We start from the raw sequence: 26,007 nt of genomic DNA on the forward strand, positions 1-26,007 counted from the left end.
TCAAAGGGGATTTTATGTGAAAAGCCTTACCAGATCAAATATGTGGATCCATGTGCTCTTTTGAATAAGGGAGTAGCTGAAAGAAGCTTCAATTGTGAGTTGCATTTAAACATGGGAAAAGTCAGCAGCTCAAGTACAGCTTATTAATTATACCATTTACTTATTTATTTGACTTGTATTCCTCACGTCTTGCAGGAGTCTGGTGTTTCAGATGTTAACAGAACCAATTCAAACCAGTGTAAAGTAACTGACTGTGAAGCTTCTTCTGCAACAGGCTGGTGACCTATACAGGGTGTACCCTGCCTCTTGCCCTATGTCAGCTGGGATAGGCTCCACCCCCCACCCCCCACCCCCCACCCCCCGCGACCCTGATCAGGATAAGCAGAAGAGAATGGATGAATGGATGGACAAAGTACACCGAACTGTTGAAATGTCTTTATTGTATCAGGACCAAAGTAATAAAGTAACATTGGTTTTGTTTAAAAAAAAAAAAAAGTCACAATTTTGCATAAATCACTGTAAACAGAGAGATTCAGAGAGTTATGTAAATGAATCTTATTTTGCATGTGGAAAAATGCTGTTTTAAAAACTGCTATTTTTCATTAGTATTCTAAGGCCACGCATACATGGGGGTATTACTGTAGCACTGTCATTTTGCCAGTGTGTGCAGAAAAATTGTGAATCTATGTAACCTGGACTTTTAGTCTGATTTATGAATGCATATAAAAATCTGCCAACGTACATGAGCTGAGATTTATGAATGTGTAAAGAAAAAAAAAACAAAGTTTATGCACACAGAAATCCACGAACATCAATACAAATGTGTAAATGCAATTATAGCGAAGAGTTCTGCAAAAAGACTGCGCTCAATATTAAGTATGTAGACTAAAAAAAAATGAAAATTTTAAGAACTATAAACTTTTTTCAGTTTTTTTTACTGTTTGCTACACTCCTCATACCTAAGCGCCTTTTTAACCTGAGCTTTTACACATCCATTAAAAAAAATACAAACAAAAGAAAAGTAAACATTTACAGATTTGTGTACATATGTATTTTATGTTTTGAATATTAACTCAGTACACCTGTTTTACAAATCTAATAAATCAGACTGCACATCCAGACACAAATAATTCTCCATACACACTGTTAAAGCTACAGTAGTATCCCCATACACACAGATGTACAGTAACACAATCAATTCATTCAAATTATTCACCGTTGTCTACATTAACAGGCAATAGTGACTGCAGAGCCAATATAGTTGCTGTCTATGAGCTCTAACTTCACAAGGACTGATTCACTGATGATATTTTTAAAAGGAAAAAAAAAATTCTGGCAATTATGAGATCTATATGTGGTATTAAATCATTATACATCAGTATAATTACTCATGATTACCACTGAGGTAAAGTTTTTTCAGTCTATTAGGACTGCCAAATACTCAGTCACAAGGTATTTTTGGCTATTGCATTTAGAGTTCGGACTTTGCTCACATCTGCCACCTTCAGGCCATACTCAGGTGCTGAGAAAGAAGCTCCCATTGAGATGCAGGTGTTCCTGCACATAAAAACATTACTGGTGAGATATGAATTTGCAAAAAAGTTTCTTAATGCATGCAACCAAAGGGACAAATCCCACCTCTTATCTGAGGCTGGAAAATTAACATACCTGAACTTCATTGCAGAGTCCCGGCTGGAGCGGGCTGAGCAGTGAAACTCTTGCGCCCCTGACCCCTCCAATATTCTCTGCAGGTTCCTTTCTGTGATACCTCCCCCTGTTATTAAAACAACAACAACAGCAATATATAAACACCTAAAAATACACTCGTGAATAACAAGAGGGAGCAATGGTAAAGGTACTAACCTGGCATTATGATAATTCTGCCTTTAGCCTGTTGAGTAGAAATTATGATGTGAAAATTAAAGGAGGCACACAAGATACTCCAGAACAATAACCTAGCAGCTATTACATTTTCATATGTCTGGATATAAAGATACACAGTCATATGGGTACACGTACTTGATCAACAAGTCGTTTAATGAGAGGCAGTCCCTCCAAAGCAGAGCTGTCACAGCCACTAGTCAACACACGCTCGAACCCTAATGATATCAGAGTCTCCAGAGCTACTGCCGGGTCATGAACCATGTCAAAAGCTGCAGTAGGATCATGATTAGTATCATAAGAAAAGCCCAGTCTCAGTGATATATTATTAAGACATTCTATACCTTTTAGGAGCCACACTTGATAAAAGCAGTATGTAATGCTTTTATTCCACTGAGAATTTGTGATACTTTTTAAGTGCGACTGTAGCTGCAAAGAATTTTAAAAGCTTAAAGCCCAAAAAAAAAAAAAAACTTTGAAGGAAAAAGATTTACCTCGATGGAAGGTGACAGGCAAAGGACGAGCAGCAGCTGGTGTGCAAAAAGTAACAGAAAAAAAAAAAATTAAAGAAATGAAAAAGTATAAAATGTCAAACATAACTGTGAAATTGCAATATATGAATTGCATATTATGAACATGTTTTCTATCTTTATGAGAGTCCTCCCTCACAATGGCCAGCTGTTAGTGACTTTAATGCCTTTACTTTTTTATGCTGTATATTGCAAGTAATGGAAGAAATGTGCTGGTTGTGTTTGTATTCTTTTAACTCGGATACAGTCATCCTGGATGGCACTAAGGTCAGCATAGAGCATACAGTGCCCTCCAAAATAGTGTTGTTTTGGTGGAATATTAGGAAATTTAGTTGTCACATTGCAGGCTGTTGTTGTTTCTTGCAAGTGATTTTTAAAAAGGCAACCCACAGCAAGCAGCCAGAGAAGAGAATAGCATGTGAGAAGTCTGTCCAGCAGCACTCTTATACCCACAGTCTACATCTTTTGAGTCAGAATAACATCCATTGTTTACTTGCTGCACGATAATAAAGGTGGATTTTGTTCACCTTAAAAAAAAAAAAAAACGACTTTCATGTGACCACAGAGGCTTGCATTCTTCACCACACCTGTTTGTTTGCAATTTTCTAGCTTCCCACGTGTGCAGCTGGCCTCTTGTTACCTCATTGCTTGTATGGCTCCAATTTACTGTTCATGTTGTCAGACCACCACTAACTCACTACATCAGTCTAAACATGCCACCTCACAAACCTGAAGCCATGTGTGAGCTCTTTTGTCCATTAAATATCACCGAAATGGCAAACAGCTGCTCATGAAACATTTAACAGCCAACTGCCTGTACAGTACATCATTAAGAGCATCCTGCTCACTGTTATGTAGTGCCCTGTAATTGCAAACAAAATAGATGAAATATATAAAGAGACAATACCCAGTAACTCCATGCAGAGCTCTGCATCCACCCGTCCATCCTCTGTCAAGGCACCCAGAACGAGTCCATCAGCTCCTTGGCTCTTCATTAGCTCTATGTCCTTCCTCATCACCTCCACTTCCAGGTCGGAATATAGGAAGTCACCCCCACGAGGCCGTATCATTACATAGATCGGAATTTTGACATATTGCTTCACTACATGTAGCAGACCTGCAGTAAAGTATAGGTGGAATTATGTGTCATGCAACAAATGCCCAGGCTTCATATACAGGATAATGTTAGCACATTCTGGGGTAGTAAAACAGACTAATGAAGTCATATTCAACTGGGTTCTGGTTAAATAGGCATTGTAGATGGACTAGATAGCCAAGTTAACTGCTAAAAAGGAGGTAGAGAGAGATCAATATTAGACTCTATGAATCAGAGGGTAGGGGAGCCTCATGAAATAAAATTAATCAAGAGTGGTAGCAGTATCAAAATGGTCAAAATGACAAGGTCAAAATGACAAGTGTAATAATATATAACAGCATGAGGAGTGCTCTGCACAGCACAAGAACACATCCATCCTGTCCATGTGATTTTATCCCACTCAACCAGAGACCTGCAGAGACCGGATGGCAGCAGGGCTGCAGAGAGCGTGGTTAACAAAAACAGGACAGAAAAGTATTTTAAGAGGTGGTAAGAATGGCAAGGACTTAGACACCTGTGTGCTTTTGTTGCACAAACTGGGCCAAAATTTGCTTAGGAAGGTTCCCAACCAAGTGCCGTGTGTCTAGGTGGCAGCCGTAACCAGAGCCGGTTGAGTTCTCTAAATACTAAGGAAAAGTGCTTCGGTGCCTCCTTTATTACCTCCTTTAGCAGAGGATACATTGGAGCATGCTTTATGAAAGGAAAGGAGATAATGGCATCTCAAAATTCACAGAGAAACACTATCCGACTGTTACTAAAAACAAACAGACATAATTGACAAGTAACACAGATTAACACTTTGTTTCTTTGTTTTTCATAGTCTGCTGATGTTTTGAATCTTCAAAGGCTATATTAAACCCACAGTTAAACTCTAAACATCATGCTGCTTCTTTTAAAGTTAGTTTCATGTGTAAAGAATGAAGATTTAGATTTTTTTATTTAATTGTATAAGTGAATATAATGAGCTATATTAAAATGATCAAAGTGAATTTAAGGTTAACCATAATTCAGTTTGCATTACAGCCTACAGGCTCATTTTCATTTCAAAATCAAACCTTTTTGGACTTTTTGCAGCCTTGGTTTGTGACAGGGAATTTTAACATGACTAAATCCAGAAGATGGCAGTAATGTAACTTGTCAAGTACCAGTTGCTCTAAAATCTCAAAGAAGAATAAAGGAAATAGAAGAAATAATTATTTGCTCGTGCCTCAGTATCTCCAGCAAAGCTTTATGCTGGAGATGTCTGCAGAAGCAGAAGAAACCGCGCTCACCTAGACTCGGGGTGAGTCCACCCTCCAGAAGACTAGTACACAGCTCAAGTCGACCTGCACCTGTCAAGAGAGACAAGTTCAGGCTGCAACCATATAGACTTTGAAACCCTGAAATCTTTAAGGACTTAAATAAGACAGCATGCCAATTTAATATTCATGGTGGAGATCTGTTTGAGCGAGCACTTCAATACTGTCAGAATAATTGCAACCTTTCACCCTGTTTTTAAACAGAACTGGCTGTGCATGACCTATTTAGCAAGCGCACCACAGCGAGTTTAGGAGTACAGCATAACAGCGTTCATTACAGTTTACTGACCTCCTCGTTCAGCATTGACAGCAGACTCCACCGAGTCCACGCACACCTCCATTAAAAAGCCCTCTGCCATACTGACAGTCTAAACAGAGACAGAAGTGCAAACAGGGACCAAACAAGATTACATAAACTCCTCAGTTAACACGTTCATTCGCCTATCAAGTTTACTGCTACAGCTACCTCTCAAATCCACGTCTTATCGACTCATGGAACCGTATTAGTCGTTTGTAAACGATATGAGGTCAGTTCATGTTTTGGGAGACTTACTTTAGCTCATACAGTTAGTCCACAGATCACCGTTTTCCGGGTCGTTGAATTTGAAACACGCGTTTACGCGGGGTTACGATAAGCGGTTTCAACCTGTACTATTGGGCGACCATGAGACTTATGCCCGCCCTTGCAGGATACGCCTAAAAGTAAAACAGGCATCAAGAACCTAAGTGTCAACGTGCATAATACAATTCAGAAAGCCATATATATATTTTATATATGCATATACATTATATTTTTTAAATTTATGTTGAGCATCTTTTTCTCCTGCCAAACGAAAGAAAAACATACATATTATTTAGCGAGTTAATTTCTTGTGACGTCAGGAGGTCAAAGTTGAAGCTGGCAGTTAGGAAACCAGCCAGGTGGCTGCACAGGAACAAGCGTGCTGAAGCTTTTGCAACACTGCTGGATAACCTCAGCACTAGCGACGAGTTTTAGGTCACAGAGATGTTAATTTCGTCGTTGCGAACAACGATTTTTTGCGGGTGCAGAAGTGCTGGCAAGGGATTTCAATACAGCACCGTGAGTATGCCCAGCATTAGCTGCTAATGTTAGCCAAGTAAGCATTGGGAAGGTTACACGTTGCCAGCAATAAGCATAATGTGTCAGATAATACATCTTCCAGCTACTTTTTATTTGGCTAGGACCGTGAACGCTAGCTGTGTAGTTGTACGCACAAGTAGTCACGTCCACCAGCTAACTTGCATCACCCATCTCCACTCATCCCAGTTTAGGTTTAACGCTCAAATTAGCATTTAAATTGAAAAATGAGCCGGGAATGAAATAACTGATCTTATATATTTTTTAATCCAAATATCATCCCATTAAGAATCTTTTTAACTTTTCAGTAACTAATTTCCCAGAAACAGCACACATCAAGGATGAAGTAAAATAGGGTAATCAAGTCTTATATGGCTAAAACTTTGTGACCACCCAATATCTGTATTCTTGTAATCTGTTAACATGTTGCTTTTGGAACCTTCGGATGGAGAAGTATAGAGAAGGTCAGAGGGAGCTGCACTCTGTCTTTGTGGATCTAGAGAAAGCATATGGTGCCAGGGGAAGACAGGTGTAACAGTGAGGCTGCAAGGAGTATAGATGGTGAAGGTGGATGAGTTTAAATATCTGAGGTCAATCATCCAAGGGAATGGACAGTGATTAAGAGAGGTGAAGAACAGAGTGCCGGCAGAGTGGAGTGGGTGGAGAAAAGTGTCAGGGGTGATTTGTGACAGAAGGATAGCGGCAGGAGTCAAAGGGAAGGTTTTCAAGATGGTAGTGAGACCTGCTATGATGTATGGTTGGGAGATGGTGGTACTCACAAAAAGACAGTAGGCAAAGCTGATGATGTTGGGATTTTCATTGGAAGTGACCAGAATGAACAAGATTAGAAATGAGCATATCAGAGGGACAGCTCAGGTTGAGTGATTTGGAGACGGGGTTGAAGAGGCAAGGCTGAGATGGTTTGGACATGTGTAGTGGAGGGACAGTGGATACATTGGAAAAAGGATGTTGAATATGGAGGTGCCAGGTAGGAGGAAAAAGGAAGGCCAGAGATTCATGGATTTAGTAAAGGAGGACGTACAGAGGGTTGCTGTGACAGAGGAGGATGTTAGAGATAGGGTGAGATGAAGATAGATGATCCACTGTGGCAACCCCTAAAGGGAGACTCTTCTGGGGAGCATTTCTACTAGATATAGATCGAGGTTACAGTGTTTTGCCTCGATTCAAAGCTGAAAAAAACTCATGTTTAAAGAAATATCACTTCATGCTGTCATTCTCTAGTATATCTGAAACGACATTTTTGCTAGTAAGGTAAAAGTGAAATGTTAAAGATTTAGAGGGTGAGTTGCCCACTATCATTTCATGCCCCTTCTCTCCTTTATTTACCACATTAGCGTTCACCGCTTCGAAAATGGCTCTTGAAGAGAGGTCAGGGCACGGTCACAGTGGAGGGAGGAACAGCCTCCACTCCAGCATCAGCTACTGTCCCCAATGCGGCCACAAATCGCATAGTGGGTCGATGGTTACTTGGCTGCAGTGGGCTGGTGGTTGGGGCCATTGTCTTGGGCGGTGTCACAAGGTACATGTGTTTTAAAATTTATTTATTTATGTGTATAGTACTCATCCACTGAAGTGCTGTTGATAGGCATCAACTATATTTCTGTATTTTTATTGTGTTGTTAGGCTGACAGAATCTGGGCTTTCCATGGTTGACTGGCATCTGGTGAGAGAGATGAAACCACCACAGTCACAAGCAGAGTGGGAGGCTGAGTTTTCAAAGTACCAGCAGTTTCCAGAATTCAAAATGTAAGCACCTGTGTTTTCTGTTTACCTAATCATGACTCATTTCCGCACCTCCCCAAGGAACGGCATTATCAATACATAATGATGAAAACAGATGGATTATTCATTGAAACCTTCAATTGTCAGTATCACATTAACCAAGTTTGTTTGTAATGTTTTAAAAAATTTTGCTTGTTTTTTAAACCTAATGAATTAATCAAGATCACAACACATAATGACCTGTCTTTCCCTTTAACATAAAACTGCTTTTACATTTATTTGATTACCTGTATTTCAGGCATATGTGTTTGTTTGGTCTTTACTGCAGTGATTAGTTATTGGTATTATTGCCTCTTCCAAAGAGGTTATGTTTTTGGTAGCGTTTGCCTGTGTGTCATTCTGTCTGTCAACACGATAACTTGAAAAGTTTTGGATGAATTCTGATCAAACTTTGTCGGGGTGTAGAGTGGTTAAAATTTGGCTTACATCCACCAAGGTCTTCAAGCTCAACTTCATGATTGATTGGTCAAAATTGTACCAAAAGCCGTATAACATAGAAACTATGATTCTTACAAGTGTGGTGTGTGTTGTCAACATATGGAAAGTACCAAAAAAAGATTTAAAACACCATGTCACATTTGACCTCTGACCTCTCCTTCAAGGTCAATAGATTGATCTGAAGGTCAAAGTGATAAAAATGGTATATAGTGCTATTTAAAAACAGTTTCTTACTGCCATTGTGTGTATTGACAACATATAGGCATATAGGGAATGATTTATGGGGGTTCTAAATATCACGTTACTTTGAACCTTTACCTCTTGTTCAAGGTCAAATAAGGTCAAACTTTCATAAAATGTCTTATCTTAAAACTCTGCTTAAAATTCTATTCCCTTTGTTTGTATTGGCAACATTTATGAAATGATACTGGTATATGGAGATTCTAAATATCACATTATAGTTTGCATCCAAATATGTCACATTTGACCCCTGACCTCACTTTTACATTTCACATCTGCCATTCTTTCAAGTTGACCACAAAATGTGTTCTATCTTTAAAGAAGGTGTTGTTGAGAGAGAGAGCAAATGAGCTGCCTAGTTTAGGTAGAAATATAATATAGTATAAGCTCAAGTTATTCATGTCCAGTTTCTCACAAATCAATATCTATCATCCATTACCTACCCATACATAATGTTTGTGTACTCAAAGTAAACATCTGCCATGCTACCCTTTCTACAAACTTCTGAAAGTACTTTTGAAAAGAACAAAGAAAACAAAATTAATATATACAACCGTGGATCTCAAGGTGTGGGCAGGGTCCCCCTGGTGGGTCGCAAAGGTACTGCATGTGGCCTCAGTAACAGAAATTCAATTTGAAATTACTCAGTATGTACAGTTAGATATTTATACAAATGTATTCATTTATATAAAAAGTGGATTAAAAATGGTAATGGGAGGTGGTTATTTTGTGATATTACTCATTACTCTATCCTAAATTTACTGCTTTTGTATTGAGGTTTGTGTCCCAGTGGCAGATAGGTTGGCATTAGCACTTTACCTATGACTGGGCAGCATTAGCAATTTATAGCCAACAACCTTTGTTGTTTATGTTTTTTTTAAAATAATAATTTCAAGGAAATACATCAGTTTCACTTGTATTTTGATTAGAGTGAAGATTTAAGACTGGGTGGACTCCACGCTGCAGCACTCTTGACTTTGGGAATGACTGATATACAAAATACAGTACTATTCCCTTAAAAGTAAACACTGCCCAGAGAGTGAGCTGCCTTGGTGGAGGTGTGTGCTCTCAGAGTACTACTTGTTGTTTATTTATTTTTCTTCCCAGATTGAACCATAACATGACTTTGCCAGAGTTTAAGTTTATCTTCTACATGGAGTGGGGGCATCGTATGTGGGGCAGGCTAGTTGGCTTGGCATACATCCTCCCCACTCTTTACTTCTGGAAGAAAGGCTACTTCACTCGCTCCATGAAGGGAAAAATGTTGGGGCTTTGCGGGTTTGTCTTCTTTCAGGTAAGTCTCAGCTGTGGAGCTATGAGAGGATCGTTGGAAGTTAATTATTACCTCACTTATAGCATTCTTTTTTTTTTTTCTCTCTCTAGGGGCTTGAGTGCAGTAATATTTAACGATTGTCACTGTCAGTTATTGTAAATGTAAAGTAAGGAATGTGTGTCCTTGCTTTTGTGTTGTCAGGGCCTTCTGGGGTGGTACATGGTAAAAAGCGGGCTGGAGGAGAAGCCCGAGTCTCATGACATCCCTCGGGTCAGCCAGTATCGTCTGAGCGCTCATCTCGGTTCTGCCTTGTTGCTTTACTGTGCCAGCCTGTGGACGGGGCTTACTCTGCTGCTGCCAGCTCACAAGGTACACGGGGACTCTCCTGCCTACAGGCAAAATACAAATGATAAATTCTGCTGACGTGTCAAGTTTTTTTTCTCTCATTCATGATGGCACCTTTTTCACAGATGGTAGAAACCAAAAAAGTCATGTATCTCAGGAGGTTTGCCAAAGGTACTGGTGGACTCGTCTTCCTCACTGCTCTTTCAGGTACATCCTCAAAGTGTCTGCTTATTTGGGTCTGCACGGCAGAATCTGCTACATAAAGTTTTCAAACTTTAAATTCATAACAAGACTGACCAATGAACATTTGAATGACTTTATTAGAGTGAATCTAAGTGTGCACAGTGAAGCGTTTCTTCTCGTCATCTCATTAACTGTATGAAGCGTGATCATTTCAAACTGAAGTGTATTGTTAAAGGAAAGACATTTGGCCTGCTGTAACAGCAATGTGTGAAAAGATATGGATTAAATCTCTATGCATGGAGATATATTTGTAACCATTATGCATGTGCTTTTACACAGGTGCCTTTGTTGCTGGTTTGGATGCTGGGCTGGTGTATAACTCCTTCCCTAAGATGGCAGATAAATGGATTCCTGACGATCTGCTGGCCTTCTCTCCTACCCTCAAGAATTTCTTTGAAAATCCCACCACTGTGCAATTTGATCACAGAATTTTGGTATGCCATTCTACCTAAACATTTTTGGCATTTTAGTGTTGTTATTTCTAATTAAACAATTTGACCAACTCTTTTAAATTCTATTAGTAGGATGTTGATATGTGCCTCTCTTTCTTTTCCCAGGGGATTACTTCTTTGACAGCAATTACAGGCCTCTATCTGTTCTCGAGGAGAATGATGCTTCCCAGGAGGGCGAAGATTGCCATCAGCCTCCTGGCAGCAATGGCCTATACACAGGTAGGCTGGCAGATGCAGTAATTTCTATACAAATAAGTCCATTACCCTTCAGTATAAACAAATAGTGTTTTTGTTCTTTTCAGGTTGCGCTGGGTATCGGCACACTGTTACTTTATGTCCCCACTCCACTGGCTGCAACTCACCAGTCTGGCTCAGTGGCTCTTCTCTCACTGGCCATTTGGGTTCTGGCAGAGCTCCGCAGAATGCCCAAGTAAATTTCTGCTCCTTTACAGAGAAAACCAATCCCTGGTTGCTGGACGTCAAGGGTTTAAGAGGCAGCAGTGACTCGAGCATTGAGAGGAAAAACATGAAAAACCTTTTAAACTGAGAAGTGTTCTTTATTTAACAGTGGACTTTTGTGTACATGCTGAAGCATCTGTCCAGTGGGATTGCAGAGTCTTCATGAGGAGATAGTAAATCAGTGGATCCTAAACTTTTTCTGGACAGCCCCACTTTGGAATCTGAAATAAGTTCTCACCCTACACCCCACGGTCATTTTTTTGGTTAAACTTTATTTAAATAAAGGTCAGTATAATGGCATCAGCAAACTATCTGTGTAATATTCCTGAAGAAAAAAAATCATATTCATTGAATTCAGTTTAACTTCAAAATTTTCCAGAAGCTGTCCGCGTCCTGCCTTCTGTGTTCATCACAGTTTTTAAAAGAATGCATCAAGGCCGTCGTCAGGAATCAATTCGAAGGATTGTGAAAGTTCATTGCTGTCAGGAAAAAAAAAAATGACTTGTGAAGTATTTTGCTGTGGCAGGAATCTCAAAGACATGCAAAAGACAAAACAAGAAAAATTTCAGCTTCAATAACCTAGCAATTGAAGGCTATTGTGTACATGGTGTCCAGCCAGCCATCTGCAGAAATATCCTGAGCAAACTGAATTACTGCTTTTGTTGATGTTCACAGTTCGAAAAAGACATTTTCAATGAAAATTTGGGTTCTAAAATAGTCACATGTTCTGGCGTACCTGCACAGACACTGCTGCCTGTTAATTGAAGCAGATCTGGCTCCTGGGATTGTATGTGTAATTATGTATATTTAAGTTATAAAGTTTTTTCCTGTTGACATTGCGATGAGTAATTACAATTTGAAAATATGATTAGTGCAGACATTGATTTCCCTTTTCCCCATTTCTAACTTGTCACAGATATGGAAATAGGTGTAATTTATGACTGCTCTCTTCCAAAGCACTGAAAGCGGTCCAGCATGCACAAAAGCAGGTCCTCCGCTAAGCAGCCATCCACTGCTTTTCCTGCTGTGACAGGTCAAAATGTCAACTGTTATTGCTACTGGTACTTTGTACTGTATCTTGCTGAAAGGACTCTTATTTTAATAAAGACAATTTATGTACAGTCTGAGAAATTGACACTCCAGTCCATTTTGCATAGTAACTGTGTTTTTTTTTATTGTCTCTGTACAAAATATACACATTTGAATATGTTATGCAACCAGTTTAGGCTAGCTAGACAGTCAGTACCACGGGTTAGTAGGTTTTAATTGTTCTAGACACAGTACATGCGGGTATAGACAGGTTTTCCTTGTGTTTTGGGGGGGAAAGAACATAAAAACTGCGGGCAGGAACAATCAGAGTCAAACCATTCTTCCAGAAAATATAAATGTAAAAACTGCAAAACATAAAAATAAGAAATTGCAGGGTTAGAAGTGCATATTTTAATCAGGGCCTTAGTGCACCCTTATAGTGTGCTCTGAGAGGAAGGAGAGGTTGGGTGAGTGGAGAGTTACTGTGGTAGAGAACATTATTGCTATTTCATGTTAGTCTCAGCTTTTAAGACACTACCATTGATTGAATTATGGCCCGAGTGCCTTACACTGTGTAGTTCTAGCGTGAAAAGAAGCAAATAAGTGGTTGCAAATTGCTGTAAAAATAATTAATCGGAGCCTAATGTACGGGTTTACAACCTAAAATTGCACTTGACAGTTGCAGGTAAATCACATGTAGTCTACCTCCTTTTATTTCTGATTGCCCCTTGTCCAACTTAACACATAGTAACTCCCTCTCTCTCCACCCACAAGTGGGTTAAATTTCTTACCTTAAGTGGTCTTATGTAGCGTTTTAACTGATATCTTCTCTTTGGTGTTACAGAGAAAGGGAGAGTAGGAAATGGGGTAAACAGGGGGAGGGCATAGAAAAATAAAACTATTAAACCTTGTCTTGCACTTGCTACACACAAACACTCTATGCCTCTTTGAAATTGGAATAGTCTGATTTAATGAAAAAAGGGTTTGGAGATTGCTGTTTTTCAAGTGGTAGAACCTGTGACAACCACATGACATTTCAGTTACAAGAAGTTCACAAATACAATCTGCAATCTAATAAACTTTTCTTTGAATGTATATTCATAGACTAGTACAACTGTGGTATGTCATTCCCAGGTTGAGAGAAGCTGCTAGGGTCAAAACGGCTCATTAAATTATAGTGCAATCCCCACATTGTACTGTCTAATATCACACCACTGGGAATGCTAGAAAGTGTACAACAGTCAATAGACAACTACTGTTAGGACTGTAATACTTTGGAAGGCCGGGAATTACTCTACCAAAATCCCATGAATGAAGGTGGGTGTTGTGTCACTAAAGTCTTACATTTGTAAGATCGATGACATCTCCTTCTGTTATACATGCACGCACACATACACAAAGGGTGAGGCACCTGTGAATGACTAGGACAGCAGACAGACGAGCAGACTTTGGAGTATCTCTGTAAATACATAATTAGATATAAGTGACATCATCATGCGATATTGAAATCAGTTCCTTGTGGAAAAGAGCGCGCTCGAAGCTCCATCTGTAAGACAGGATCGCTTGGCTCACCAATTTGTTGGTTGGTCCCTCAGGAAGTGTCTTTTTCCCTCTCGTCCACCAGGTGGCCGTAGATTCATTTCTATTTTTATGGCCAGGACATGAGCAGTCTTACAGCTCAGGGAAGGTGTTACCCACATGCACAGAGGCACGATCAGATTCACAATGCCAAATCTCAGCCATCACGGAGAAAAGGGGAGAAGTGATCTGAGATCAAGTTTTAGGGACAGCTTCCTCCTTCTGAGTTCAAGGCTGTGATAGTCCCTCCATCAGCAATAGTAAGAAAAATTCAAATAAAACAGGCAGGGGGGGTGTCAGGTGTGCAGGTGGCTGTGAGTCCACTGCTTGCTTGCTTTCTCTGTGTCTCTGGGATAAAACATAAGGTTCTGCATGATGAGAATGGGCGCTGGGGAAACTCCTTGCTCGGAGGAAGCCACTGGGGGTCCAGTTAGAGGGAGGGGGGCCCTCTCTGTGTCCTCAGGACTCAGCTCTCAACAGAGATGAGCGCAAGCTTGCAAGTCAGGAGACAGCCACACACACAACACACACAGTCAAACTCCTTCTCTCTCTTCAATCCAGATCCCTCTTACACACCCACACCCACGCGCACACACACATACCCCTCCCTGGCACCAGTGTCCTCACTGGTCCAGATGTTTAGATGACATTGTCAAACAGCTGCATGGACTGCATGATGTTCTCATCCTACACAGAGACAAGAGATGTGCATAAGAAGGTGTGCGTATATCATCATACAGAAACAGAAATGCAGGTTCCAGCTGCATGATTAGCACGGTGGGATTCTGAAGAAGTGCGTTTAGTAAAATGTCTTCTACTGCTTTCTACTTCTTTAGGATTTGGAAATTTCTACCTTTTTGCATGACTCGATGAACTCATCTATGGTGACCACCCCATCTTTATTCCGATCCATTTTCTGAAATGAAAATACAACAACCAGGGATTTTTTTCTTTTTTTTTTTTTTGGCCAATAGCAAATTTGTTTATCCAAAGAACAGTATTGGTGCCATCAATATTTCTGTTCTTTTAAACAAGCATTAAATGGGGGAATGCAAAGATTGTTGTGTTTGACCTGGAAGAAGCTCTCCACATGTTCTCTCGGGGCATCGTCCTGCATAGTGGGGTATGTGTACTTCCCCATCATGTCATATATGGACTTCATGATGTCCAGCATCTCCTGCAAAGTGCACAGAGAAATAGAGAAAATAATATTGAGGATGTGGAAAACAATAATCATTGATGGTTGATTTTCAGATGTCATACATTTTTTTTGGATAACAAGTTTTTTATTGTACTATGTTTGCTTTTCACTCGTTTCATTGAAAAAAAAAAACGAGTAATTAGTACTTGTTAGTTTTACTCTTAACAGGTAAATATAGCATCTTTAATCATTTTCTTTCATTTCCAATCAAATATGACATGATTAAATACTCTGGTAAGTGGTTGCCAAAAATCTTCACATACTCCCAAAAAACTGATGATGAGTTTACCGAACCTTTTTGGGCATTACAGCAAATATATTCAAAGAAACCAGAAAAGCAGTTTAACATAGTCATGCGTGTATCACCTCTTTGGTGATGCAACCATCCTTGTTCAGGTCATAGAGGTTGAATGCCCAGTTTAGCCGGTCATTAATGGTCCCTCTCAGGATGATAGACAGGCCGAATACAAAGTCCTGAGACAAAAGTGGAAAAAATTTCCTGCATTTTGTAGTCTTTACTTAAATGTTGACACAGTAAATAAAGTCAAACTTTTATCACAGCCTAATCTGCATCTGTACAAATACATACTTGTATGAAAACAGCGGTGGTCAGAGATTTCAGAAGAGCACACATTTTCCTTTATTCCTCAAGAGAAGCTGATGTAAGAATAGAGCTTACCTCGAAACTAACTGAGCCGTTCTTGTTCGTGTCGAAGGCTTCAAACAGGAAATGTGCATACATACTTGAATCTGCAAAGGTAGAGACTTACAGTAACCCGTGTGCCCTCAAAACATGTCTTTGAACGGCTATGATTAGCAGCGCTCTAAATATAGAGTAGATATAAAAATAATTTCAAATACAACTGGAGGCGAGTGGTTAACATTTCATCAACCCAAATATTGTGAAATGAAAAATCATTTTATCTCTCTGCACTGCGCATACCTCAGTCCAGCCAAGCAGATTTATTCAGTCCAGCCAAGCAGATTTATAATAAGTTAATTATATTCGCTTCTTGCACGTTTACTTTAATTTGTTTGGTAAATAAATTAAAGTACTGGCACTGTTGCACCTCTTCAGGCTACAGAACTCACCTCCCTGAGGAAAGAACTGGGAGTAAATGTTCTTAAAGTTCTCCTCATTGACCACACCACTTGGACACTCCTGGGATCAAAAAATGTATATATATTAAAAAAAAAAATTAATTCCTATATTGCTTAGGATATGCAAATATATGCATGCATGCATGCAACTAGAACTGGTATCTTCTATCTTCAGACCTACATTTTTGAAGCCCCTGTAGAGAACTTGCAGCTCCTTTTTGGTGAACTTAGTTTGCTCCTGTAGCTTGTCCATGCTTTCAGGGCGATGGCACACAGTGGATAGCTCAAAGTCATCTTCCACGCTGTCTGTGAGGGACAGATAAGTCTCAGTTAGCCTCGACACCATATCAACCCCTAGCATAGCCATGACCTGGCCAAGATATTTTACTGAAGTTATCAAACTGATCTTGAGCTTATCACATAGTTTAAATCTTATACAGCAGACATGGAGAATGTTAGTCATTATTCTTGATATTTTACTGAATGAAACATAAACAGTTTTCCATACTGTACATAACTGTCAGGTTACTAGATCTATCAATTTCCGCACATCTTTGTAGCATCTCAAGTCTTGTCTGAAAACTTAAGCTCAAGCACACTACAGACAATGAGTGGCCTGTGAGGAAGTGAGAGAAGAGGTTTATCATTGATAAAAATGGACAGTAAGAGACATTTAAAAAGTACAGACACTGGCAGATTTTCTTCATCCCATTCACATTCTAACTAGAAACTACTAACTTTCACCTGACTGACCTCTATAAGCCTGGTATTTCTGCTAAAGCACGCACACACACACGTTCCAATATCCAAATATACAGCACACGCCTCAAATCACAAAAAAAGAAAACCAGGCCTGACCCATGAGCCACAGTACCAGCTGGTTGTAGCGTTTTTGGAGTCTGTAAGGCTGTATATGGATTTATGTGGCGCCTGAAAGTTTTGATGTGACTGTATCCACACAAGTGTCTGTGCCAGTCTTCTCAATTCATTAAAGAGGCTGGTAAAAGAAAGCAGAGGTGTATAGAGAGTGAAGGAGCACTTGCTTTGACTGATTGAGGGGGTAGTCGAAGGCTTGCAGCACGGCAGCAGCTTGAGGAATCGCTGCTTTATGGTTTTTTTGCTTTGGCTGGTAGAAGGGTTACCTGAAATCACCAACCATAGCACAAAAAGTTAGATACACATACACGCAAGTCTGTGAGTTACTTCTGTTTTCACACGTACACACATGCCTGTAAAATCATGCAATGGACAGATTCAACAACAGACGGGTTCATGCTGCTGACTTGGCTTGGCAAAGGGAGACCACAACTTCAAACTGTAGATTTTACCAAACGCACTCAGCTTCACCCCAATAAACACACAGTTTACTTCATCAGACTGACTCGTATCACAATGCCATGTACAGCACACTGACTTTAGGAATACCAGTGCCGAGAACAGTTCAAAACATAAACCACTTTTGGAGTCACATTCAGCTTAAACAACAATGATAATGGAAAGCAATCTGCAAGAGGGCCTTACAGAAAAACAACCTCAGCCAGAGCCAGAGCTTATTTTATGTGTCACAAACTGAATATTAGTAGACATAAAACACATGGGCACAGATAAACCTGGGTACTTACTGCAAAGGAGCCCACATACCCCTTTAAGGAGGACCCCACCAGTCTAAGGGATAATGTAGACCATGATGGGCTGAAAACCAACACAGCCACCGTACCCTCACTGATTTATCTCACGATTGTTATGCCTCACCCTGCAATCTTTCTGCTCTGTGGAGCAGACTTGTGGCTCTGGCATCATTTGCAACCAGAACAGGCAGAGCACACTCTCCAAGAATACCAGATTTGTGTATCGAGCAGCCCAGAAGAGGCTCAGCCCTAGGCACCAGGGTCTGCATGTGGGTAAGTAAATTTTTCCAAATAGAGCCTTCACCTGACAACAATACAGACACAACTATCAAATACTTGGCAAGCAGAGAACTGTACAAAAATGAATCAGAAAATTTCGAGAGTAACACACATGAAATTAATTATGGAGTAAGTGGAACCATAAAGTGAATGAATGAATTAATGACCTTTATGATATTTTAATATCTTTACTTCCAGAAACCTCCAGAAGAGCTACTTAATGGACTTTGGGATAAGTGTTTCATTAACTACTTGTAACTTTTTTATACGCTATTGTTAGTCTAATTAAAGTGTATATCAACTATAGCTGTCAAAGAAGTGAAGTCAGTGTGCAATGCAATTTGCAAGAGACAGTAAAGAAGCATACAGTAATGTATCAATACTACTAAATTACTAGTTAAACCTACATACAGTAGTGCTCCAAAACCAGACTATTTGTGACACTGAAATCAATATATTAGCACAGCAAATGCTAAATCATAACATCTATGTTTGGAAACTCTCTTGGGTCGCATTACAGATTGCAGTTTTAACTCATTAGCATGTGTTGTACTGATATGAAGGCCAAAACAGACACACAAACAAACAGAAATGAACCAAAAAAGAAAAAAAACCCCATTGTGATATGTACTGCCTATGCTCCACATGGAACACTGAGTTTTAAATACTTGTGAGACCCATAAAAAGCAGAATCTACTGGAGACTGTCAGTGATTAGATGTGCTTGTTTAGAGACACATTTCCCTCTCTACCTTCTAAAAGCCCTCCCTCCATCTTTGTTATTTTGTCTATATTTTTGTTCTTTTCTGGTGTTAAAATTTCTTGTTGTAAACACACTTCAGATGTCATGGCTAAGACTCTCCTGAAATAGAGATATTTGATCTCAGAAGCATTAACCTGAATATGCACTTCTATCTATCTATCTATCTATCTATCTATCTATCTATCTATCTATCTATCTATCTATCTATCTAAATGCAGTGCTTAATATCCTTCATATTGACTGAAAGAGTCCTATGTCAAAAACAAGTAGGTTACTGCACTCCTTAAGCTACTGAAGTGACAATTTGTTCTCCAGCCTTTGAAGTTAAAATTGTTTTTTGAGTGGCAGTGACAATGAGACCAGAAATCCTTTCATTCTGGCCTGAGTAGGCAGAAAAGTAAAAAAAAAAACTGTGTTCCTCAGTTATTGTGCAGCATTATGATGCTCTTACCCAGCATGCCCTGTAGTGATTTGCAATTAGAGCTCATAGCTTCCCTCAGGGCACACTGACAGACCATCACAACACTTCAGGAAATAAGAAAACAGCTCTATTTTTAGTAAATGGTAGCAGCACATCTCTGGCGATGTTCAGTAACTTTTGAAGAAACTTCATAAACTTGAGAAATCTGAGGATTTTCACAAAGCACGGAGAAACCACGTGTAAGCCCTCAACAGTGAAGACAGCAAACATAATACAGTTCAGAGCATCAGGGATGCACTGTACAGCTTAGAGACTGCGCAGGTCTAACACTGGAACTTTTAGTTATGATCTCCAGGAGTGAAACAGTGCAGAACTACATTTGAAAAGTGGTTCAGTTAGTTCTCCAAGCACCTTTGGTTTCAAATGAGTTCTGGGACCTTTAGCTTTGCCTTCCACTTCTCCTCCCTCTTTTTATTCTAAACTGCAATCCCACTAGTTAGAAAGGTTAGAGGCAAAAAATCAGTGCAGCAGAGGAATTTCCCATAATGCCTCTTCTGTTACAGCCTTGCTGTCTGGTAAAAGCTTAAATGTTCCAAACAGCATAGTCCCAGTCTGCCATGCAGCCTTAAAAATGTGTGGCCTCAGGGTATGCTGGTGGCACCGTGGGTAAGACACATTTCGCATAGCTGCAACCTGCTGGTTCGATTCCTTTATTGCATACGATACCCCTCAGTCTCCCTCCCCATTTCACGTCTGCTTCACTACTGTGCTCAATCTAAAAATGCTAAAATGCCCTCACCTTCCCCCGAAAGCAAAGCAAAACAAAACAAAAAAAAAAAAAAGAGAGATCTGCAACCTTCAAACCCAAGCCTGAAGACACCACCGGTGGCCTTTCTCAGCCTTACCAAAGCTCTTTCTGGAGGTTTACAGCATCCTCTCCAGAGAATGCTGTAAACCTCTGAATGACGAGCAAATGGAGTTTGATGTATAGAATCAGTGGAGTATCACTTTAAACCAAAACAATGAGAATATTTTAAAATGCAGCTTCTCATCCTATTAAAATGGCACATATAGCCTACGTCTGATTATGATGAACAAGGATTTGAATGAGCTGCAGTTTTAATGCTTTGCACTTACATGTGACAGGCACAGATACACCAAACATAAATAGATCTCTCTTTCTATCTCTCACACACACAGACACACACACACACAGACACACGTTACACACAGGACCATAAATGGGTGTGACAAACATAACAGCTAAGCAGTGAAGAAATTAGGCTAGAACTACTTCATGTTAAACTCAAACACAGAAACACTCATGATTACAGATGTAGACGCCCCCCTCTCCAGGTAAGTGTTTTCTTCCTACTTCTCCCCCCTGACTCTATTTATCATTTTAACCCTTTCTGTGCCTCTTTTTTTTTAACCAATTCTCTTACCTGCCATGGAAATGTCGATAAGCCCCAGAAAGTGCATCAGTTTGAGGGAACTGCAGACCACCAGGAGGATGCCCACAGTCTGCAGCCCCTCCACCTCCCACTTGTCTTGAAAGAACAGATGCATCCTGTCCCCCTTCCTCTCCCTCTTTTCCTATCAACAAAAATCTTTCTCTTGCCTAGGGGCAACCGCGCCCCCCCTCAGTTTCCAGCCCAGAATGCAATGTCTTTGTCTTCAGTCTCTCCTCTCAGTCTCCAGCTATATCCCGGCGTTCGGCCATCCTAACTCCGCACAGCTCCCCACCCGCTGTCTTCACTGAAGGTAGATTGTTATTCTCCTCATTTCTTCTCCGAGAGTGGTAAGTGCGTGGCAGCAGGAATTTCGACTTGGTACTCCACCCCCACCCCCTCTGAGGCTGTCAAAGGTGGTTTAAGTTCCAGGTGAACTTCGGACAATGCACTGTGTGTGTCCTGGCAGGTTGGTAGCAATTGTTTTCTGACTCTCTGGTTTTCTCGCTACTGACTCAAACTCTGTGTTCTTTCTGCCTGTCCTCCCTCTCTTTCTTGCCTTACCTCCGTCACTCTCTTACTGCTGTGTCCCTCCCCATGCTTAATTGGGTCAGTGATGGAAGTGAAGGTAGGAAAGAGGGGGTTGAGAAGTGGAGGCAGGGGAAAAGATAGAGTGGTACTACTTGTAGGTGAAGAGGGGAAACAGAAAGGGAGAGCCATATGAGAGACGGATGAGAAGAATGAATGGGGAGATAAGAAAGGAAGAGAGAAAGCAAAAGGAAGGGCAAGATGGAATGGTCAAAGACAAATAACCATGAGAATAGCAAGGACCAAATGCAAAAACAAATAACCACTCCAAAAGAGGCATTTATGGAAAATATAAGGATAAATTTAGGCGAGGAAGAAGCAGCGAAAGACTTAACAGAAGGGAGGAGGAAAACTGTGACGACAGAGTGGCAAAGCATCTGACCCAGCAGTGACTGTGGACGAACTCACAGATGTGGCAATCTCCCCCGAGTATCAAGTCAACATGCGTGCACACACAAACACACAGCCTGGAGGCGAAATCTGGCTATCAAGTATTGCATTTGAAATCCAGCACAGCATGGAACATTTCAGCTGGGATGAGATCTATGGCTGTCACATCTGGCACACTGACAGCCAAACACAGACAGACACAGCGTCTAAAGAGCTGGAACGAAAAAAGAAATAATGGAACCACGAAGATTGAATGGCATGTTGACAACTTTCCGCTGGGATTTAATGTACCAGAGGGAATTATGGAACTGATTTAGACCTTTTAACCTTTCAACAAGGTGCACAAGGCAACATAATGAGTACAACAGGTAAAAATGTTATGAGCCCTCCGAAACATATTGTAGAAGGTATACATGATCAAGGAAATTATTTTCCAAAGATGCCTAGAGACATCCCAGCTGAACTAACATTGGATCCACTCCTGACCTTATTACTATATGTGGATCTGTTATCAGCATATGTAGCCAATCCATACTGAAGTTATTTTCCTTGTTTGTCAGTGCAAAAAACTGAGTGTGTGTGTGTACTGTGAAACCTAAAATTAAGTAATACCTACAACAGATTCCTGTGAGTGGTGGTAACAAGATAGAAGAACTGTAGCATAAAAATTGCAAAAAGTCCTTCAAAGAGAGTGACAAAATATGTAATTCATATTTTGTTCCACAACAACGCATTTTTACTTTTTCTAATGAAATGCTCCTGTCACCAGGGCAACATTATTTTTTCTTAAAAACAGTGTTGCACAAGTGTTGCAAAAACAAAAACAAAAACCCTGCTTTCTCAACCACAAGATGGTTCAGATATAGGCACAAAAACAACTTGCTTCTTGTATTGGAGAGACCACAGTATATATATTTAAATACAGTAAGTACTTACAGCTAGAGTAGGCTTGTGGTCATGGCTAGAAGAGACAATATTGTATTTTTGTAGGAAACAGGAAGACAACAATGGTCTTGAGCCCAAACTCAATGTCCACACTCAAAGACTTACAGACTTTGAAGTTGGTGACAGCTAAGTCTGTGAGGCCTTCGGGCTCTCCCACTGTCAAATCGTCAGGTGCATGACAGTTTGAGTCCTTTATGTGCACTTTCCCTAAGTCTGCATTTCTGTGTACTTTGCCTAGGGTAACTGTCCAAAGTTTATTATGCTTTAACATTAAACACCGCGCTGCAGGAAAAAAAGTAGAGTTTATTGATCAATTTTTAAAAAATCATTGCTTGATGATGAAGTTTTGACAAAAAACAGATAAATTAATTATTTAAAATAATCCCTTCTTTGCCTCAGCATAGCAGGACACAGGGAAATTTCGAATGACAGTTAAGTTAGATAGTCGGTAACTTAAGTTTCCTTGGCCAAGACGAGGCAAACATTTTAGGAAGGTAACGTCACATATGTCACAAAGTGCTGTCCCATTCCTGTTCATACCATTTCAAGCCCTTATGAACTTGCACACTCAAGCAGTACTCACCTTAAGCCTCCACTCCATCAAAAACAATTAATGTTCTTTAAGAAACTACGTGAGGAGTAATGTTGGAATATTCAGCACACTAAAAGCTTCATTTTAGCTTTAGGATGTTGGATGTAGAGAACATACAAAGTGCTTCTTCTGTCTGTTATGTGATGGCTCTTTATAAGCCAGAGTAATTCAAGAGAATGTTATAGTCAAGTGAGACTTAGAGGTGCATACAACAGCTGATGCTAGAGCAAACCTGTGAGATTGGAACAGAGACAAATTCATTCACTTTGCTATGCAAAACCAGAGTTCATGTTCAGTGTCAGAAACTGGGCAGTCACTGTCATCTAATGTTTCCATTATTGTAAAGCAATTAAGCTGTAATGACAAGAAAAAACATATTTTAAAACCAAGGTATGGAGAAGAGCAACTCTGAAGGTGTAACACAACACCAGGTGCCACTCCTGTCAGCTAAGAACAGGAAACCAAGGTTACAGTTCACACAGGCTCACCAAAACTGGACAACAGAGGATTAGAAAAACAAAGCCTGGCCTCAAGAGTCTTCAATTTTGCTGCAACATTCAGATGGAAGAGACAGAATTGAGCATAAACAACGAGAAAGTTGGATCCATCCTGCCTCGTATCAGTGGTTCAATCTGCTGCTGGTGGTATAACAATGTGAGGGATATTTTCTTGCCATACTTTGGCCCCTTAGTACCAACTGAGCATTGTTCAAATGCCAAAGCCTGCCTGAGTATCATTGCTGACCATTACTTTATGACCACAGTGGACCAAATCTCTGAGGAATGTTTCCCTGTTGAATCTATGCCATGAAGAATCAAGCCAGACCTGAAGGCAAATGGGGGTCCAACCCAGTACTAGCAAGGTCTAGTTAATGAAGTGGCCAGTGAGTGTATTACCTACTGTAGTACTGTGGATGTATTTATGAACAAGATTAATAGAATACGTAACATAGTTTCCTAAATACTGTGACATATTCAGGCCAGTAAACTCAAATACAGTCAGCAGTCAGAGAGTCAAATCAAGGATAAAAGTGCTAAAGATCAAGGCTGGTCATCCCATACCTGTCATTATCTCTTATGTAAAGCATTATGATATCTGTCATTTACCAAGGAAGGAAGGAAGGAAGGAAGGAAGGAAGGAAGGAAGGAAGAAAGAAAGAAAGAAAGAAAGAAAGAAAGAAAGAAAGAAAGAAAGAAAGAAAGAAGAAAGAAAGAAAGAACGAAAGAAAGAAAGAAAGAAAGAAAAGAAAGAAAGAAAGAAAGAAAGAAGAAAGAAAGAAAGAAAGAAAGAAGAAAGAAAGAAAGAAAGAAAGAAAGAAATCTCCCCTTTAACTTTGTTTCTCTCCTAAATATTTGCTCAAACATGATGGCTCTGTGATTCCAGAAATATTGTAAGGCACTGACCTTTGATTTTACTGTTGCAGTTGCTTCTAATAATGGTAACAAAGTTTAGCTTACTTTGCTGTTGCACTGTTTGCATCCCCGTATGCATTGATTTGGTGACTTGTAAGTCAAAATATGTCTAGACATCTAGGTTACTGTAAAATCCGAGTGGGCTAAATTTGGTTGAGAAGTGAGGTTCTTTTTAGACATATGACATATATACAGCATATCTTTTGTTTCAACAAAGGACATGTATATATGTATATATTTGTATGTCTACATCTACCTAGCTGCTTCACTAATGTTTTATAATAAGAAATATGCAGAACTCACACTGGAATTTGCATTTACTATGCCAGTCCAAAGATGAGAAGACTCAAATACAGGACACCAGCAGACAATTTCACAACTGGGAGGAAATGTTTTGATATTTAGAAGTGCTGATTTGATGAATGAATATAGGTGTTCCCGAATAAAACAGAAGTAAAACCAAGTGGAAAGCAACAAGGTGAGTGATTTCAAAAGAAAACTAAAAACAACAGCACAAAAAAGAGGACTTCTCTGTGTCAGTGTAAACTTTTAAAGCAAATTTAAATGATGAATTTAAACTTTACGTGACAATGCCAGGAGACACTGGAACAGTTTCTTGTCAGTGATGGCCCTCAGCAACCAATTATCAGCTGACACTGCCAGCTCTTGAGCCAGACCATTACCGTGGCTTCAAACAGAATGGCTTTCACCAAGTATGTATCAAGCTGCAACTACAATAGCTGGAGATGAACCAACTTGTTACACTTCATTTTCATTTTCAGTTTGACATTGCCTCCACTCTAGCTGGGAATTTGGGAGGGGATTTAATTTTCCATAACCATTTACTAGAGACCAACGTATCCACCTGAATCAAAGGTCCTTTTTAGTTGATACTCATGCATAGTAATTGCAAAAATTTGGTTTTAAGAAAGGCACAGAGTAAAAAAAAAAAAAAAGACTACTTCTTCCATCTTCTTCCTATTACTTCCGCTTTGGTTCCTTGTATTTCCTATTCATTAATCCACCCACTCTGCTCAATGGCCCGATCATTTTCAACTGAGAAACTGTTTCATGTCACCATACCAGATGAATTAATTACTTTGGTGAAGTGAAGGGGGTTAAATGGTCCCAGGCAAATGCTCGTACTGATTTTGGATTTAAGGAGGCTTTAAGGTTTGGATATGTGTCAGAAGGCCAGTGAATAACAGCTCTGATTGACAGTTGACTCGCCTCCTGCTCTCCCCTGGCCCCCAAAATCATCCCGTCAGTGATTTTTTATTTTTTTTTTAACCTCACCCTTATGTATAAAGGCTCAAGGAGTTATGTTTTAAGAACCTCACTGGATGCAAATTTGACTGGCTCATGATACTGTTCATGTCACTGTGTAGCTAAAAGTTCAGCTTCAGGATGAGGTGGTGAGAGGTGGATTTACATATATTTACAACATACTAACATACTCCAAATCAGTCGCAC

The 26,007-nt window shown here is 39.9% G+C and overlaps 3 protein-coding genes across 8 annotated transcripts in view; 1 reads left to right on the top strand and 2 right to left on the bottom strand.

Moving 5' to 3' along the window:
* Nucleotides 1-452: 452 nt before the first annotated feature.
* cutc (cutC copper transporter homolog (E. coli)) lies at nucleotides 453-5,402 on the bottom strand. Of its 2 annotated transcripts, none has more exons than XM_030748169.1 (9): nucleotides 5,359-5,402; nucleotides 5,095-5,173; nucleotides 4,779-4,838; nucleotides 3,319-3,528; nucleotides 2,376-2,411; nucleotides 2,020-2,153; nucleotides 1,864-1,891; nucleotides 1,669-1,774; nucleotides 453-1,557 (listed from the first exon to the last, which is right to left on the bottom strand). In XM_030748169.1, exons 2-9 carry the CDS (start codon nucleotides 5,162-5,164, stop codon nucleotides 1,446-1,448), a joined length of 756 nt encoding a protein of 251 aa, XP_030604029.1. In that variant the 5' UTR covers nucleotides 5,165-5,173; nucleotides 5,359-5,402; the 3' UTR covers nucleotides 453-1,445. The 2 variants fall into 2 exon arrangements, with proteins under 2 accessions (XP_030604029.1, XP_030604030.1); XM_030748170.1 differs by having other exon boundaries at nucleotides 5,272-5,383.
* Nucleotides 5,403-5,703: 301 nt separating this feature from the next.
* Nucleotides 5,704-12,279, top strand: cox15 (cytochrome c oxidase assembly homolog 15 (yeast)). Of its 2 annotated transcripts, XR_004021120.1 has the most exons (10): nucleotides 5,704-5,886; nucleotides 7,260-7,444; nucleotides 7,549-7,671; nucleotides 9,493-9,679; nucleotides 9,860-10,027; nucleotides 10,129-10,210; nucleotides 10,526-10,680; nucleotides 10,804-10,917; nucleotides 11,001-11,442; nucleotides 11,537-12,279. XR_004021120.1 is itself a non-coding variant. In XM_030748754.1 (9 exons), exons 1-9 carry the CDS (start codon nucleotides 5,812-5,814, stop codon nucleotides 11,130-11,132), a joined length of 1,221 nt encoding a protein of 406 aa, XP_030604614.1. In that variant the 5' UTR covers nucleotides 5,704-5,811; the 3' UTR covers nucleotides 11,133-12,279. The 2 variants fall into 2 exon arrangements, 1 of the variants encoding a protein (XP_030604614.1); XM_030748754.1 differs by having other exon boundaries at nucleotides 11,001-12,279.
* A 48-nt stretch (nucleotides 12,280-12,327) lies between these two features.
* LOC115793034 (Kv channel-interacting protein 2) overlaps nucleotides 12,328-26,007 on the bottom strand; it is a 111,841-nt gene continuing 98,161 nt past the window's right edge. For 3 of the 4 annotated variants that reach the window (XM_030747743.1, XM_030747742.1, XM_030747740.1), the window contains exons 2-8: nucleotides 16,248-16,372; nucleotides 16,058-16,127; nucleotides 15,645-15,715; nucleotides 15,332-15,439; nucleotides 14,837-14,941; nucleotides 14,618-14,680; nucleotides 12,328-14,451 (exon numbers count right to left, since the gene is read on the bottom strand). In XM_030747743.1, the coding sequence (XP_030603603.1) occupies nucleotides 14,404-14,451; nucleotides 14,618-14,680; nucleotides 14,837-14,941; nucleotides 15,332-15,439; nucleotides 15,645-15,715; nucleotides 16,058-16,127; nucleotides 16,248-16,372 (590 nt within the window). In that variant the 3' untranslated portion in view covers nucleotides 12,328-14,403. Of the gene's footprint in view, nucleotides 14,452-14,617; nucleotides 14,681-14,836; nucleotides 14,942-15,331; nucleotides 15,440-15,644; nucleotides 15,716-16,057; nucleotides 16,128-16,247; nucleotides 16,373-17,109; nucleotides 17,209-26,007 lie in introns of all 4 variants that reach the window. The other variant, XM_030747739.1, reaches the window with a different exon arrangement.

Source organism: Archocentrus centrarchus, chromosome 15, assembly GCF_007364275.1.
Source record: "Archocentrus centrarchus isolate MPI-CPG fArcCen1 chromosome 15, fArcCen1, whole genome shotgun sequence".
Taxonomy (NCBI): Eukaryota; Metazoa; Chordata; class Actinopteri; order Cichliformes; family Cichlidae; genus Archocentrus; species Archocentrus centrarchus.